The 16,990-nt window shown below is 33.2% G+C and overlaps 2 protein-coding genes across 2 annotated transcripts; one reads left to right on the top strand and one right to left on the bottom strand.

Moving 5' to 3' along the window:
• Nucleotides 1-311: 311 nt before the first annotated feature.
• On the top strand, nt 312-5,352 carry LOC104904684 (hypothetical protein). The gene is made up of 3 exons (XM_010693032.4): nt 312-1,056; nt 3,871-4,056; nt 4,868-5,352. The coding sequence occupies exons 1-3, from the start codon at nt 598-600 to the stop codon at nt 5,147-5,149; spliced, it is 927 nt and encodes a 308-aa protein (XP_010691334.1). The 5' UTR covers nt 312-597; the 3' UTR covers nt 5,150-5,352.
• A 435-nt stretch (nt 5,353-5,787) lies between these two features.
• Nucleotides 5,788-15,362, bottom strand: LOC104904683 (UDP-glycosyltransferase 82A1). Its single transcript, XM_010693031.4, has 2 exons — nt 14,401-15,362; nt 5,788-6,925 (listed from the first exon to the last, which is right to left on the bottom strand). Exons 1-2 carry the CDS (start codon nt 14,882-14,884, stop codon nt 6,039-6,041), a joined length of 1,371 nt encoding a protein of 456 aa, XP_010691333.1. The 5' UTR covers nt 14,885-15,362; the 3' UTR covers nt 5,788-6,038.
• Between the last annotated feature and the right edge of the window lie 1,628 nt (nt 15,363-16,990).

Genomic DNA, 16,990 nt, shown 5'->3' with positions numbered 1-16,990 from the left:
AGAAAGCTTACTTATACAAATAGCCCGTATTATTACTAATGATTAAAAAAAAAATTTCTAAAACATTGAGAACAACCTAAATACCTAATCAAACTTATTCACTCACCAAAAAAATCAACATAACTAATACTAATTTAGTTTATAACAATATCCAAACAATGATTTTGGTTAATATTCGTCGGTTGCCGACACTTTTAGCTCAACAATCAAACATATCCACACAAGCATAGCCAATATTTGAGGAATAGTGCTCATTGTATACCCCTCTTGTCACCTACTAAAAGCATAATTTTTCTGTTGTCACCTTTCAAATTTTATATAGTGCACATAATGTGCAACTAGCAACACTCACTTGTTCTTATAATGGTCCCTCCTTCCACCAATACCATACATAACAACTTTGTCTTTCCCCCATTAAAGTCTATTATTCTGCTTTTTTTCTCACCATTTTTCTTCTCTAGAATTAATTAAGAAGCGTGTTTTACATTATTAACACAAAAAATGTGTACTCTATGTTAACAAGTTTAATAGAATAAAGCAACAAAACTTTCATTTGTTGTATCAAATTTCTCCTAGACAAAAAAAAAAGGTGTTAAGATGATACATAATAAATCAGAATCAGATGTTACAAGTTTAGCTCCATCATCACCTTCAAGATCACCAAAAAGGCCAATTTACTACGTGCAAAGTCCATCAAGAGACTCACATGATGAGGGAGATAAGTCTACTTCATTGCACGCTACTCCTATGTACAATAGTCCTACGGAGTCTCCTTCACATCCTTCTATGGGTAGGCACTCGAGGAACTCGTCTGCTAGCCGGTTTTCGGGGATTTTCCGGTCTTCGTCGGGTCGGAAAGGTAGTCGGAGAAGGAATGAGAAAGGATGGCCTGAGTGTAATGTGATACTTGAAGAAGGTAACTACGACGATGAGAAAGGGTTGTCAAGAAGAATTCAGGCCTTAATTGGGTTGCTTAGCTTTGTGGTTTTGTTCACTTTGTTTTGCTTGATTATTTGGGGAGCTAGTAGACCTTTCAAAACTCAAGTCACTTTGAAGGTAAAAAAAACTTGTGCTTTTGTTGATATAGTTTGGATGAAGTATTAGGATGTGGTCTATTCAAACTGATTTTGACTTATTTAAGCTTATCTGAACTTATTTAATCTTATCTGAATTTAATAAGTTACTTAATTTTATCTTATTAGACTTATAGTCACTTAGATTTTTCCGGGATAAGTCAGAATTAAGTTTAACGTAATTCTACCTTAGTTAATGTTTGAGATAAATGCAATTATGCAAATCACACGCCTAATTAATCCTGAAAAGGCTTATTAACCCCCTTTCCAAAACCCTAGTTGATGAGTCCCCAAAATTAAACAAAGATATGACAATATACTTACCCTCTATTATAAAATAAGTGAGAGACTTCTCTCTTTCATATGAAAGCTTTTTGAAATAAGTATTGCATTTATTTAAGAACGGAATAAGTATACAAATCTTAATTAGTGATTAACGTATCACTGAGTTAAATTCTTATACCGTGAAACTTACTTTTATATCGTCATAAGAAATCTCGAACTGTATACTTCACTTATTTAAAAAGGAATTGAACTCTTACCTTGTGCGTTGATCACATGAATTTCGTCAATGTTCTGCGTTGGGAGGCTTGAAAGTCGGTCTTTTTTTTTTTTTTTTTTTTTTGAGGGGAACCCCAAGAGGGAGATCATATTATATCAGTCATAGCCAAAGACATAACATCAACCGGAATATCATCCACCCAAACACGTTTGCCAATCTCCCAAGGTTGGAGATGAGCCAACATATGAGCAACATTATTACCGGAACGTTTCACGAAAGACCAAACAACAAAATCAAAACAAACAACCAAATCTAAAATGTCATCTATAATTAAATGAAACTCACTAGATCCCCCTCTACCCTTTCTTAAAGCTTGTATCGCTAGAAGGCTATCACTCTCCACCTCCAAGTGACGGTAGCCTAACTCCTTCGCCAGTTTGAGACCATGATAAATCGCCTTTGCTTCCGCTACACGCGGCTCCCAAGCGACCTCGAATTGAAACGCACCAGCAGCTAGTACATCACCCTTCTCATCACGGAACACCGCACCTAACCCGCACCCACCAACCCCAATTTGGCCCGCATCAATATTGAGCTTCACGGTTCCAGCGCTGGGCTTGGCCCATTCAGTTGCGTGGGGGGCAGCAGCAGCTTCTCCCTTGTGGCGAGTTTGGCTAATTTCCAAGGCTTCTTTACATATCTTCTTTGCATATTGCCATGTGGCCATAGGATAGCCCCCCTCACCTTCCATTAACATCTTGCATCTAGCCCCAAATCGCCCAAGATAGAGTCACCAACTCGCACATCGCCTCCCCTTCCGATTTTCGAAACAACCTTCCCACCAGTCACCCACATACCTGCCCACGTCTCGCTCCCTAATGTCGAAATCACTAAGTCTCCAAACCTCCTGTGCGAAAGAGCAGTAGTATAGTGCATGAACTACAGATTCATCTCCTTGCCCACACACGCTACAAATCTTTTCCCTACTAGGAACACGACGGTTCAGAGCTAAGTTTGTGGGGAGGGCGTTTGAGAGAGCCCTCCACGCAAAAATTTTAACCCGGGGCAGCACTTGCAAACTCCATATTTTCTTCCAAACCATCGAAGGAGACGAAGTAGAGGCTTCAATAGCTTGTTCCGAGTCCCCCCAAATAGCTTTGTATGCAGATCTCACCGAATACACTCCATCCTTTTCAAGGTCCCAACACATAACATCCTCCGGAAGACGGGAACTTATAGGGATACTCATTACTCGTTCCACCTCAAAAGGTAGAAAGAGTTGTGATAATAAACTTCTATTCCAATTCTTATAAATAGGATGAATTAAATCCCCCACCATAGTATTAGGATTCGAATTCCCTCGCGGAGAAATAATTTTGCGAGACTGCGTACCTGGAATCCATTCATCATGCCAAACTCGGATTTTTCACCATCACCAACCCTCCACCTAACTCCTCTTCTCAACACCCACCTCGCTTCCCAAATACCACGCCAAGTATAACTCGGATTCGACCCCAGCTCAGCATCCATAAAAGAGGAATGGGGATAATACTTCGCCTTTAGAACTTGTTCAATCAAACTCCCCTTATGAGTCGCAAGACGCCATGCCTGTTTTCCCAATAGAGCCCAGTTGAACAGTTTCATATCTCGGAATCCCAAACCACCTTCCCCTTTTGATTTACATAGTTTCTTCCAAGCAACCCAGTGGATCTTCCGTTCACCATTTTTTTGCCCCACCAGAATTGAGCTATCAAAGATCGTATCTCATCACAAAAAGAAGAGGGAAACTTAAACACACTCATCGCGTAGGTAGGAAGAGATTGGGCCACTGCCTTTATCATAACCTCCCTACCAGCTTTTGAAAGAATCATCCCCTTCCACCCTTGAAGCTTTTTCCATAATTTTTCTTTACACCTTTTGTAATGATTTTTTCGAACGACCAACTGTAGTAGGTAAGCCAAGGTATCTATCATGCACCTCAACCACTCTAACACCCAATTTCTGCTCAATTTCACCCCTCCTTGAATCTCTTACGCCCTTGCTGAACGAAAGAGTTACAATGCCTAAATAATTTTTTTTATCTATATGAGTTACAAAGGCAGTACAAAGTATAAAGGGGGATTCAAACCTGTGACTTATCATTCAAAACACATCAATCTTAATCACTAGGTCAAGACATCATTGGTTTCCGATGCCTAAATAATAGAACTATAGCATTAAGGAATTATTCCTAAGTTAATCATCAAAATAATAATTGTACTTAATTTTTGTTGGCGTCATATATATTCATGGCAGAGCTTGGCAGTTCATAACTTGTATGTGTCGGAGGCTACGGATTTCTCAGGGGTACCCACAAAAGTAATGACATTTAATGGTTCATTGAAGCTTGGCATTCATAATCCTGCTACATTTTTCGGCATTCATGTTAGCTCAACTCCCATTACTCTTCTTTACTCCGAGATTGCTGTTGCTACCGGTCAGGTTAGATTTACATTTCTACATCTATTAAATTACTGCTTTCTTTTACCATCTCTTTGCTTAACTTAAAATACTCCCTCGATCTTTTTTAGTTGCTACATTTTCTACCGTGGATACTATTTATATGAAAACTTTGACTCTGAGTTTATCTAAGTGAGGAAATACATAGTCAAGTCTGATTTTTTGACATGTAATTAAAGATATTAATGTTTGAAGTTGTATTTTGAAGACAGTGAAAAAGCAAAGGTATCAACTAAAAAAGACGAAGAGATAGTTTGAGTTGCAAAAATTGAATGTACCCATTGTATAACCTATCTACATGATAGACTTTATAATGCATAGCGGATCACAACTAAGCACAGTGGCGGATCCACTTAAAAACAAGGGATCGAGGTCACTTGATCCCACTTGAATTGGTAGAATTGCAAAAAATTCTTTTAAAAGTTTCGATTTTTTGAAAATTATCCTGAAAATTGACCATTTGACCCCGATAAAATTTAATAATTACGCTTTGACCTCATTAATTTTTTTTTCTAGATCCGCCACTAACTAAGCACAAACAATAATTGGAAATATTTTGTTATTTCATGTGGATACTTTACCCACCGGGTACAAGTAGACATGTAGCTTTGTCTATTTGATACTGATAAGAGTTTAAAATTATTCCTATAGCTTGAACTATTAGCTTAAGTTTATGATTGAGTTGGTTTTTCGACAGATATCGTTTATAATTAGATTGTGGCCTAGTTCTTACCATTTATCATGACAACTTGTATACATATATATATTCACTTAATAATTGTGCAACTAACAGTTGAGGAAACACTATCAACCAAGAAAAAGTCGGAGCACTACTTCAATAATAGTGAATGGAGATAAGGTTCCATTGTATGGAGCTGCATCAAACTTAGACGTATCCAGTCAACGTAGTGGCCAAGTTCCATTCTTGCTAGAAATGGAGGTTCATTCGAGGGGAGACGTCGTAGGAAAGCTCGTAAGAACAAGGCATCGTTTGCACGTATTCTGCAATGTTACAGTCGACTACTTAAGCACCAAGCCTATCAAATTTCGGAAGAATACTTGCTCATATTATTGAATCTAATCTTGTTTGTTTTTTGCTAATTTAAGAGTAGTGTGACATTGTTTATGGAAGTGTATGTAAGGATACTTGTAGATATGCTTGTATTTTACGCTTGTTTTTGTTGGGTTTCCTTCTAAATTTTCTTGTTTAAGTGTAATTTAATTAGAGATGCACTTTTGCTATGAAGCTAATGACAAAAAAAACGAATAAATCCACCATATTAGCTAGATAGCTAGCGTACAATCTAAAATTTTTGTAAGTTCAAGGGAATAATGTGGAAAGTTTTATATAAAAAAAAAATTGAGTACAACGTAAAATAAATAAAAAATATATAAGGAAAAGTTGCACATTATTGACAATGTAAAAGACAAATGTGTTGTATAGGGGTGTGCAAAAATATCCGATCCGAAAATCCGCCGACCCGATCCGAAATTTCGGATATCCGATCCGATTTTAAGATTTCGGATATTTCGGATCGGGTATCCGGAAAAAAATCGGGATTTCGGATCGGATACGGATCGGGTTTTTTCAAAAATGTCAACGGATCCGATCCGAAAACCAGGTGATCCGATCCGAAATTTTCGGATATCTGAATTTTCGGATCGGATCTGATATCCGACATTGAATACCCCTAGTTGTAGCCAGTAAAAAAGTAGAAGAAATATACAATTATTTTTCATTGTCAGATTTAATTACGATGACCTAAACAAATTGGAAGGCATATTGCTCTGAATACCAAAGAAGAAAAGAATGGTATCAAAGAATAAAGGACCATTTTTCTCTACCATCATCTCCTTTTCTTTGTTGCTAATTCAATTTCTTTCCATAAACACTAATAGAGAATATATATAAATATATCTTAAACTTACGAGGAGAATGTTGACATATATTCTCTACCAAACTCTCATAAGTTGAAATTCAATGCATTATCAGATCTCTTGACATCATTTATGAAACGCAACATATTTTCTTCAACTTTAAAGATTGCTTGCTTCCCGAAAACTTTCATGTGCAACATCTCTATCTTTTTCTTCATCTCCCGATCCTCGATCACTCTTTTCACGCCATTACTAATATCCTTGATATTAAATCCACGTAACTTAACCCCTATTTCCCACACGTTAACAATATATTCACAATTCAACGATTGATCACCAGCTACTGGAAAACACAAGAGGCATTTTTTATATTGTATTGCCTCTATTGTCGAATTCCAACCACAATGTGTGATATAACACCCAATTGCCTTATGTTGCAAAATTTCTACTTGTGGTGCCCATGCTACAACTTTCCCTTGTTTTAAAACTCTTTCTATATACCCTTTGGGTAGTCCATCTCTCCATGCAGGTCCAAGTACCCAAATAAATGGCCTGCCCAACTCTTCCAATGCCAATGCTAATCTCCTTACCTTCGCCTCACCTATTGGGCTGACCCAACTTCCAAATGATATGTATATGACTGAGTTGGGCTTTTGTTGCTCAAGCCATTCTAAACAACTTCCATCCTCATCCCAAAAAGTCGGGCTTTCACTTAGCCCATTACCGCTCAATGGCCCAACTTGAAATGTAGTTGGGCTGTTGTCTGAATTTGAGACTCGTAATTTTTGTGATTCATATGGGAAGGAGTTGACAAGGAGCCACTTAAGAGATCTGGACCGATCCATAGTTCTGGCCCAAAACTTGAATCTTGCCTTTTTAGCAGCCTGAGTTCCGATTAACCATGGCATATCTTTAATATCCACAAGAGGTTGGTCATGTTGAAATGATATTGGTCCTTTAAGTTGTGGAAGCCCTGCATAGACAGTAAATCAATCCCATCGCGCATTTATAAAAGAATATAAAAAGTTAATATTCAAAAAATATACGTCATTTCAAATTTTACAATTAGATCCCGTGTGATAGTAACGGAGTATTCAGAAGAAAAAAAACGATATTCAAGTCTAGAAGTTTTAGCGTGTTTTTATATATACAAGTATGAAGGATGTACTTAAGTTTAAGTACATTTAAAGCTAATTTTTGAGTACATGTCTTCCTATATGCTTATTTAAGCATTTTAAATGATGGACTAATCATTGAACAAGAATATAATCCTTATAAAGCGTAGTTGTCTAAGTTAATCATCTAGACGAATACATGCCGACCTCTAATTTTAAATAAATAGCCTTTCCTAAAAGTACAACGCTAATTGCGTACATTAAGCAGCCGGAAAAAGAAGATCATTAGTATTTTATGGTAACATCTAACATGGCAACAACATGTATAAGTAAAGTATAATAAAATTTACCCTTCTAGCTGCGTCACGCTTAGACTTTTTCAGCATCCATGATTAGTACATAAACTATTATGTTATGATTAAGTGAGAATGTGAGACAATGACTTTTACAAGTTGCGTAAACCACAAGTGACCTTTTGCACAAGCCGCCCCAAATTTCTTAAGCCCGTTCGGTATTACTATAAAGTTTTTGGTTTTTTTAATATAAAAGTTATATAATATAAGAGATATAATAAATTTCAAATTAGTCGTACTTATAATAAACATGTCAATTTTGAAAACTGACAACCAAAAATCAGAAACTATATGTTTTTGTTTTTGGTTTTCATATAAAATGAAAACAGAAATCAGAAAATGATAACGAATGAACCCTTAATGAGTGAGCTAGGGTGTGTTTGTCCCTTAGACTCAATCCTAAATTTTAGACTGTGTTATATAAGTATATTATTAATTTTTACTACTTTTTATTCTTCATATCCATTCAAGACTCATTCTAATTTTATATTTTTTCCCTTCAAACTCTCTATAGACTTACTAATAAAAGTTTAGCATTATTTTATATTTAATTATTTCATTTTTTTTTTGCTTTAACATTATATATATATATCATATCATGAGATCAGTTTATAGTTAGTATATATACATATTATTTTATAATTCGAAAATTTATTTAAGATTTTAAACTTATACTAATTTTATAATAATCATGGGCACTAATTGAGTATGTGTGAAATGATGACATTAATTTTATAAAAATGATGGGACACTCATTTAGTTACTTGGAGGAATTTGAGAATCCTTTTTTTAAAAACAAATGTCACAAAGAGGTTATCAACCAGAGTTGGCTCAAGTGATAAACAGTTTGATGTCATTTAAAGAAGGTCTCGAATTCGAGCCTCATTGTATGCAGAAATTCTTGTTGAGAGACTCACCCACTAAAGCCAGGTGTGCGACCCGGATAAAAGACTCGAGTGAACCGGGTAACAACCAAAAAAATTGTAGAGGTTGCAATTTTGCTTTGGGTGGGATAATGGCAGAGTTAACTACCTAGTAAGGACCTAAAGTATGAGAGTTTTTTCCAACAAGGACCTCAACAATTTTTTTGATCTACTAAGGACCTCATATTTACTATGGTTACATTTTCCATCCAATATTATTAACTTTGTTTTCTTTTTGTTTTAAAAAATTGAAATGGCCCCACCAACTCAATTATTCTTTATCTCTTTCCATATCCCTCTTAATTTGACTTTAACTTTTTTTTCCATAAAACTATGAGTATTTTTATCAAATTGGTACTTTAAGATACATTATTTGATCACATGAACATATTTTAAAAAATTATCACATGTGTGTATTTTCAAAGATTTTCTTTAATCATATGAGTATTTCTTAAATTTGGACTACTTATAAGTATTTAATAAATCTTCATTGACCATATAAGCCCTTTAGCTAATGTTATATATTCACCTCTATTTACATCTTATATATTCTTAGAGTAATTGTCTCTGAAGAACTCTAAAGAATCGATAATTATATCTCTCTCAATTCTTTACCTTTTTTCTCTTTTCTCTCTCGGACACTAATAAAAAGTCTCGGGTCAGTAGTTAATGAATTCATGCCACAACTATTCACAAAAGCAGGATAAAGGGCAAAAATAAGGGTAAAAGAAAAAAAAATACAGAAATATAAAGAAAAATAAGAACATGTATTTGCAATCTAGTATGATTAAAGGTGGACGCCAACATATGTTAAGAACTTACCATACGAGTATTTAAAGAAATTACTACGGTATATCTGTTTTTAATAAATTTCTACAACATCTTATATGTAGTCGAAATTTTAAGAAATACTCATATGATTAAAGGAAATCTTTAAAAATAAACACATGTGGTGATTTTTTTTTAAAATGATCATATTATCAAAGAATGTATCTTAAAGTATCAATTTGACAAAAATACTCATAGTTTTATGAAAAAAGAGTTAACGTCAAATTAGGAGGAAGATGGAGAGGGTAAAGAATAATTGAGTTGGTGGGCCTTTTCAATTTTTTAAACAAAAAATAAACAAAGTTAATAAAATTGGATGGAAAATGTAACCTATTGGATGGAAAATGTAACCATGGTTAATTTGAGGTCCTTAGTAGATCAAAAAAATTGTTGAGGTCCTTGTTAGAAAAAATTCTCATAGTTTAGGTCCTTATTGGGTAGTTAACTCGATAATGGCAATGTTGCCTGGGAGACAAAGTGAGTCTTTGTCAGAGTTTTGGAAACCAAAACGCCATCAAAGACTGTCAACTATATAATCCTATTATAGCAAGTCTTGCAGCAAACTCACCAAAGTTTTGCTTCGTACTTCACTCCAAGACTAGTTAAACATACTTTAAGACTTTAGCAGGGTCTTGTAGCAACTAGCAAGAGTTGTTAAGAATAAGTACATCAATCCAAAATAAAAGTTGGTTGTCATTATTCATCTGTTTATTTATAATTACGTCTTATTCTGTTATACTTGTTAACTAGTTATTAGGCTCGGGCTATGCCCCGGGTAAGAAAAAATTTCATTTATTAATATAATACTTTATGATAATAACAATAAATACAACTTAGCCTAGTGGTTAAGACTTTAGTATATCTACTTGAGGTCTCGGGATCAAACCCTATACTATGCAATTTCTTTTATTGTACATAGATTACATGAACTAAAACTCCCTACTGTAGTGGTCAACACTACTCTTCAAATGGTATCATGCATACATAATTAATTTTAATGAACATGCAAATTTATTTATTTTTAAGGATGCAAGGGATATGTTTAATATCATTAACTAATTACAACACATATTTGTAATTTTGTGGAAACATGGATCACTAAGAGATGTTAGATGAGATGGTGATTCTTTGAAAATACTTACATAAGGTCAGGGGTTCGAGCCCAGGCTTCAGCATATTTATTTTTAAATAATGACCGCTTGACTTTGTTGGTTAACAGACACGTGGCAAAATTCTGGTGGCCAGAGGAGGGTGTCACGTGGCGCATCGACGTTGTTACGCACGCCTTTTAATATATACTAGTTTTCTACCCGTGCAAAAATGCACGGAAAATTTATTTTTTTGATTTAATTTTTTATATCAAATAAGAATGTGTATATATTATGTTATACATGGTAAAACACTGCAAGTTTACATGTAGCATTTATTGAAGAGGAAACACGAAAAACCCTTTTATCTCAACGAAGTGAATGAACATCACAAATGAATTATTAAATGACAATAATAATAAGATTTTTAAAAACATTTTGAACCACGTCTTTGTACTATACATTTGTGGTAACATTTGAGTTTTCACGTTCTTTATCAGCTATTAATGTTTTTCAAACCCTTTTTGCTAATAACTCTTGATATGACAATATATATTTAAAATTATATAATACGTCCCTTGAAATCATGGTGAGAGTTGAAATCATGGTATATCTATATTTATAAAAATATGTAATGAAATAGTATAAACATAAAAGTAGAGCAGGCAACCAGCAAGTTGGGCTGTCAATCAGTTCAAGTTTGGTTGGATTTGCTTTCGAGTTTACTACACATTTAATAAACAGGTTGAAATACTCAACCCTGACCCGACCTATTTGATAAGCGAATTACCCGTTCAAACCCATTTAATCATAATTAGTATTATACAAAAAATTAATTATTTTCTTAAAAGTATATATGAGAGAGTTTGTTCACTGTTGAAAGTATGCATGTTTAATATTTCTTATAATAATTGTGACCAATTTAGCAATATTTACTTTTTTAACCAAATTTTAGATTTATCAATATATTTTTCGAGAATTTTCTACATATATGTAAGTTAATAAAGTCAAAGCATGTCAATTTCGAGTCGAAAATGTCAACCTCAACCTACCTGTTTAATCAATGGGTTAGAAAATCGGTCAAAGTTCCAACCCTAACCTGCTTATTTTGGGTTAGGTTCGGGTCGTATTTCGTATTGAGTTAGCTTTTGCAAACCCTACATAAAGTAGTGACATTATAATTTACACTGTATAGTAAATGTAAATTAACAAAAAAATTAAAGAGAAAATACATTTTCAATTTAGTTTATTAAAAAAATAACATGTAACTCATCTTATCAAATAGACAATAAATTTCATGTATATTGTAATATATAAATTATATATATTGTAATGTATAATTTTTCTTCTAATATATACCTAAGAAATGAATATAGAAATATCAGTTATTAATGTTCATCAAACCCTTTTTGCTAATAACTCTTGATAGACAATATATATTTAAAATTATATAATACGTCCCTTAAATCGTGTATATATATTTATATAAATATGTAATGAAATAGTATAAACATAAAAGTAGAGTAGGCAACCAAGTTGGGCTGGCAATCAGTTCAGGTTTGGTTGGATTTGCGTTCGGGTTTACTAAACATTTAATAAACAGGTTGAAATACTACTCAACCCTGACCCGACCTATTTGATAAACGAATTACCCGTTTAACCCATTTAATCATAATTATTATTATACAAAAAATTTCATGTATATTGTAATATATAAATGAAATATATATTGTAATGTATAAATTTTTCTTCTAATATATACCTAAGAAATGAATATAGAAATATCCTACACGATATTATGATCTTGTAATGAGAATCTTATAAATTAAAATGGGTTTAACCTTAAACAAAATAACTAAATGGGCTTGTTATCTAAAATGATATAATATTGTATTAAGAATAGTCTAAAATTGGCTTACAACCCGTGCGATGCACTATACTGAAATATAAATTATCTATAATAATCAGTATTATTATTATTATTTCCATATAAATGATTAAATGGTACTAAGTTAATAGCACATACATTGCTTAGGTTAATTTAATTAATTTGAGTAACATTTAGTGGTCAAACTTGTTCAAACTCGCTTTAAGCTCACATAAATTTTCTTACAATGAATCTAATTGTTTATATCAATATTGTTACATATTAAAAAAAAAATATATTCCCCTAGATAGCATGGTTTTCATTTGCGGGTCAGCAAAATATGTGCTGATAATTAATATTAATAACATATATCTAAGAAAAAAATATGAAAACCCAAAATATTTCAATTTAGAAATTGAATATTTACATTAGAATCATGAAGTGATCATACACAACTAAATATTGAAATAATTTAAGAAAGATATAAATGAGAAATAAAAGATTAGATGGCTTTTAAAATTTGTTACTATTGACTTGCAAATAATTTACATCTTGACTATTTGAGAAATAATTTATATTAAGATTATTGGACCCGTGCATAATGCACATGGATTTTTTTTAGTTCTCAAATAGTTTTTTTTCGTTCCAAAATTATTGGAATAACTACATTTAAAATTGAAAGATTATAAATTGTAAATTTATATTTCATGATATAATCTTTTTATTAGGACTGTCAAAATTAAAGCTGATCCAATATGATAACCCGTCTCGAATCTAACCTGAAAATTTCGGATTTGGGTTAAAATTTTCAACCTGAAAAAAAAGATGGGTCAGCCCAACCCGACCAGAAAAAATAATGGGTTAGGTTCAGGTTGAATTTTTGAACCTCAAAACAATATGAATAATCTGACTTTGAAGTGGGGTGAAATTCAAGGCAGGCCAACCTATGTTTATCTAACTTGTATTAGACCAAACTCGTTTCTTAATATTCTAAATTTGATTAAGTTGGCATTTGAATTCAAGACTCACTCAATATGTTGAATTATTGCAATGATTAAATTTAAAATCAGGTCATTTTGGGTTGGTTTCGGGTCAACCTGAAATCGAAAAGGTCGGGTTTAAATTCTAATTTTTGGCGTGAAATCAGAATCAAGTCAAGTTTGGATAGGGGTAAGTGACCCGAAATAGAAATCAGGTGAACTTGAAATTAATCCAACTCGAACTTATTGCTAACCATACATTATTAATATAGACAAATGACACGTAAAGATAATTATTGTATACTACACTAATATAATATCTAATAATAATGTACTCTACTGGAGTAATAATTAAGCAATATAAAAAGTTGTGAAAATTATCAATCCCGCAACTCCAAAATAAATTGTCTACATTATAAATCAAAATCTACGACTACGGGTAAGTTACATAAATGGTAATGTAAAATGGTAAGTTATATCAATATTAACATTGTTTATTATTAGTTAGCAACTGTGCCAGAATTATACACGAACTAATATGATTGTAAAGTACTTCCATTTACTGAGTGAAACTTACCAAATTTATAAGATTGTAATTGATCCATTTTACACGTGGCACTAAAATAATGAGAATAAGTATAATGATGACATGTGGCGAAATGAGTAATAGCTTGACACATAGGCAAATTTTTCTAGCTTTATATATATAGATAGATACAAATATACAATAGTAGTTTTTAAGTATTATTATTTCTAATATTCAATTGATAAAAATTTAAAGAAAAAAGTTAATATTATGAAAATATACATTGAAACTAACCAGACAATATATTGATTATATATAGTATAAAAGTCAAAATATTGCATATGAGTGAGGTATATATCCCTATGAAAAAAAATTGTCCATTTCTCAAAATTTCAATGAGGCGTAAAAACACATAAGAACCCTTGAATAGAAATGAAAAACAAACTAAACTTCTTTTGAAAAGGATAACGGCCCGTTCGATATCACTACCAGTTTCCTGTTTTGGTTTTTATGATTTACAAATCATATGATATAAGTAGTATTATAAACTTAAACTTAGTCATAATGATAGTAATTATGCTAATTTTGAAAACTGACAACTAAAAACTGAAAACTACTTTTTCTGATTTTCATATTATAATTTTTGGTTTTCAAAACAAACTGAAAACAGAAAACGATAACCAACCGGACCTAAGATCTTTGTCCCAAAAATTCTAAATCTAATTTATAACTTCCTATCCATTATAACTACTCAAATCAAATAATTACCTGACTCAGAGATAAGACCTCTTTGAACCAACTGAGGTATAGAAGATATCAAAGTATAAGTAGCCAACATCGCAGGCCAAAACCCAGCAACAGCAACACCACATTTTAAACCCACGTCAATAGCCCAAGAAGCCAAAAGATCAACTACCATGCACGCAATAATATTTTCATCACCATTTATCTTACGAATCATACGTTCCAAATGAGCCGGCATATAGTCCTCCATTGCTTTCTCAATAGCAAAGAAATCCCTTGGCTTGGTCTCATCCAACCCATCTGGGATAGACACACACACGATCCCACCTTTCGTCGCGGCGTCGACTTTAGCGACGATCGGATGATGGATGAACTCTGGGAGGACCAACAAGGGTTGTAACCCAAACGTTGATAAAGTGGATGCTAGCTTTAGCATGGGAGTAACATGACCTTGTGCTGGATATGGCACTAAGATGATCATTTTCTTTTTTGGCTCATCATAAACCATATTGTAATATAAAGATATTGATTCTCGTGGAGAACGAGGGGAGGGATGTAGGGGGTTTGATGGTATAGTTCGAGCTTAATAACTCTGAGATAAGACAGCGCGACCCTAAAAATACGTGTATCTGATAAATAAAAATATGTTTGTCTAGGGAGGTTTCGAATGTGTTTGATTTTAAGTGATTATTAAGAGCTTAAAGAGATGAATATATATAAGAATGAAGTAGGATTTTGTAGGAAGTTAAGATCAAATAAAAATGGGAGAAACAATCAGTATAAGCACGTGGGGGTTTCTGTAAAAAGAAGTATATGGATCTTTGCTGAATCAGTCGATCTGATTTTAACAACTAATTATTCGATTAAGGTTTTTTGTTGTAGATGTAAAGTTGTAAGAAAATGTTATTGTAAGTGAAGTGTTGAGGTGGTTTATGATGCAAAGCACACGGTATTGTGGAATATTGAGAGTTAAGTAAATGAGCCATGAGGAATTGAGGATATATATAGTAATGTATGTCACATATTTTATAATTGTACAACGTAGGGAATTACGATTGTAAGAATAAGTCCTTTTGAGGTAGTTGATGATTAATTAATGTGATGAATAGGTGGCCACACTTGCTAGTAACATTTATTGGTCTTCTGCCAACCGCACCCCTGAATTATTAACATGATGAATAGGTGGCCACACTTGCTAGTAGTAAGTAGTCTTAATTTGTGTTGCTTTCCTTCGAACCCCCTGCCGCCTTCAAAAGCAATTTAACTAGAGTTGTATGTGGATTGGACTGGATCACACGATTTAAACTCGTTAATATCTCTGTACGGCAAGATAGTTATAATGGTGTTCGTGACAACAAGCATTGATATTAAAATTAAGCACAAGCACGATAAACGACTTGCCTTCAACCACAAAATAATAATGTAAACTTCTCAAAGGGCTCGTCGGCATGTCATGTAACTGGGAGATGCATGAGCCTCTTTTTTAGATATTTTACACGAGGTCAATATGATAAAACTTTTCCTTGGTCGTATAAGCGTGCATATTGCTATTGAAGGCTCGGTGGTCAAGCTTATGTTTAAACTCTGTTTAAGCAGAGAAACAATAGGTTTCTATTTAGTAGATGTCAGTTTGAGATCATTATTTAATCGGGAAAACTTTTTCAATTAGTACCATAAAACTTGTAAAATTGTACTAAAAGATAACAATTAAAAGTGGATAGGGGTGGTAATCGAGTTAAGCAGCTGGCAAGCAGCTCAAACACGAATCGGTCAAGGCTCGACTAGAGTTAGCTCAAACTCGCCCGATTGAGCTCGAAACTCGATTACCTTGCCCACAACCCAATTGCTTTCAATCAATTTCTCTTTGAACTAAAGAAATATATTAAACTCAATAAAAATAAATTGATCTAGTATGAAAGGGGAAAAATGTAAAGAAAAGATGATATGATAATCAAATGCATATAATTGAAGGTGAGCCAAAATTTTAAACGAGCTGCTCATGAGCGACTCGACTCGAAACTTAGCGAGCATGAGTCGATCAGCGCTCTGATTATGATCGATCGACTCGCTCAATTAGCACCCCTAAAATGAAAATCCCAATCTAAAATGATCTATGAGATCCTTCCTTTTCTTTATGGGATATGAGATCCTTTTTTCATCTCTTCTTGTTTGCCTCATTTCTATCTTTGTAACACTCGACAATTCTCTCTTTTCCAAAAATACATTTTTAATATAAAACTCAGAGAATTATCAAAGTATTATCGCCCATGTATGTGATAATGTATCGGTATATTCAGTTACTTGCAGTGGATATGATAATAAATAACTTTGAAAATAAAACTTAGTCAACCAAAAGTCAAACCAACATAAAGTCAAAAGTCAACCTCAAATGTAAAAGTCAACCACAAAAGTTAAAGTCAACTATGAAATAATAAAAGTCAACACAAGCTCTCCAAATCCCCGAACCCATTATGCATCATCTTCAACTTGTACACAACAATGCTTTATTGATCTCGAGAGATTGCTCACCAATTGGGTAATCATAGGATCGATAAGGCATAGCTATGATCAACACATACACACAGCTCATGTAATCAGCAAAGTTGAGTAGTAC

Source organism: Beta vulgaris, chromosome 9, assembly GCF_026745355.1.
Source record: "Beta vulgaris subsp. vulgaris cultivar EL10 chromosome 9, EL10.2, whole genome shotgun sequence".
Lineage (NCBI taxonomy): Eukaryota > Viridiplantae > Streptophyta > Magnoliopsida > Caryophyllales > Amaranthaceae > Beta > Beta vulgaris.
Note: the sequence above shows the minus strand (reverse complement) of the source record. Positions and strands in the feature narration are given on the sequence as shown.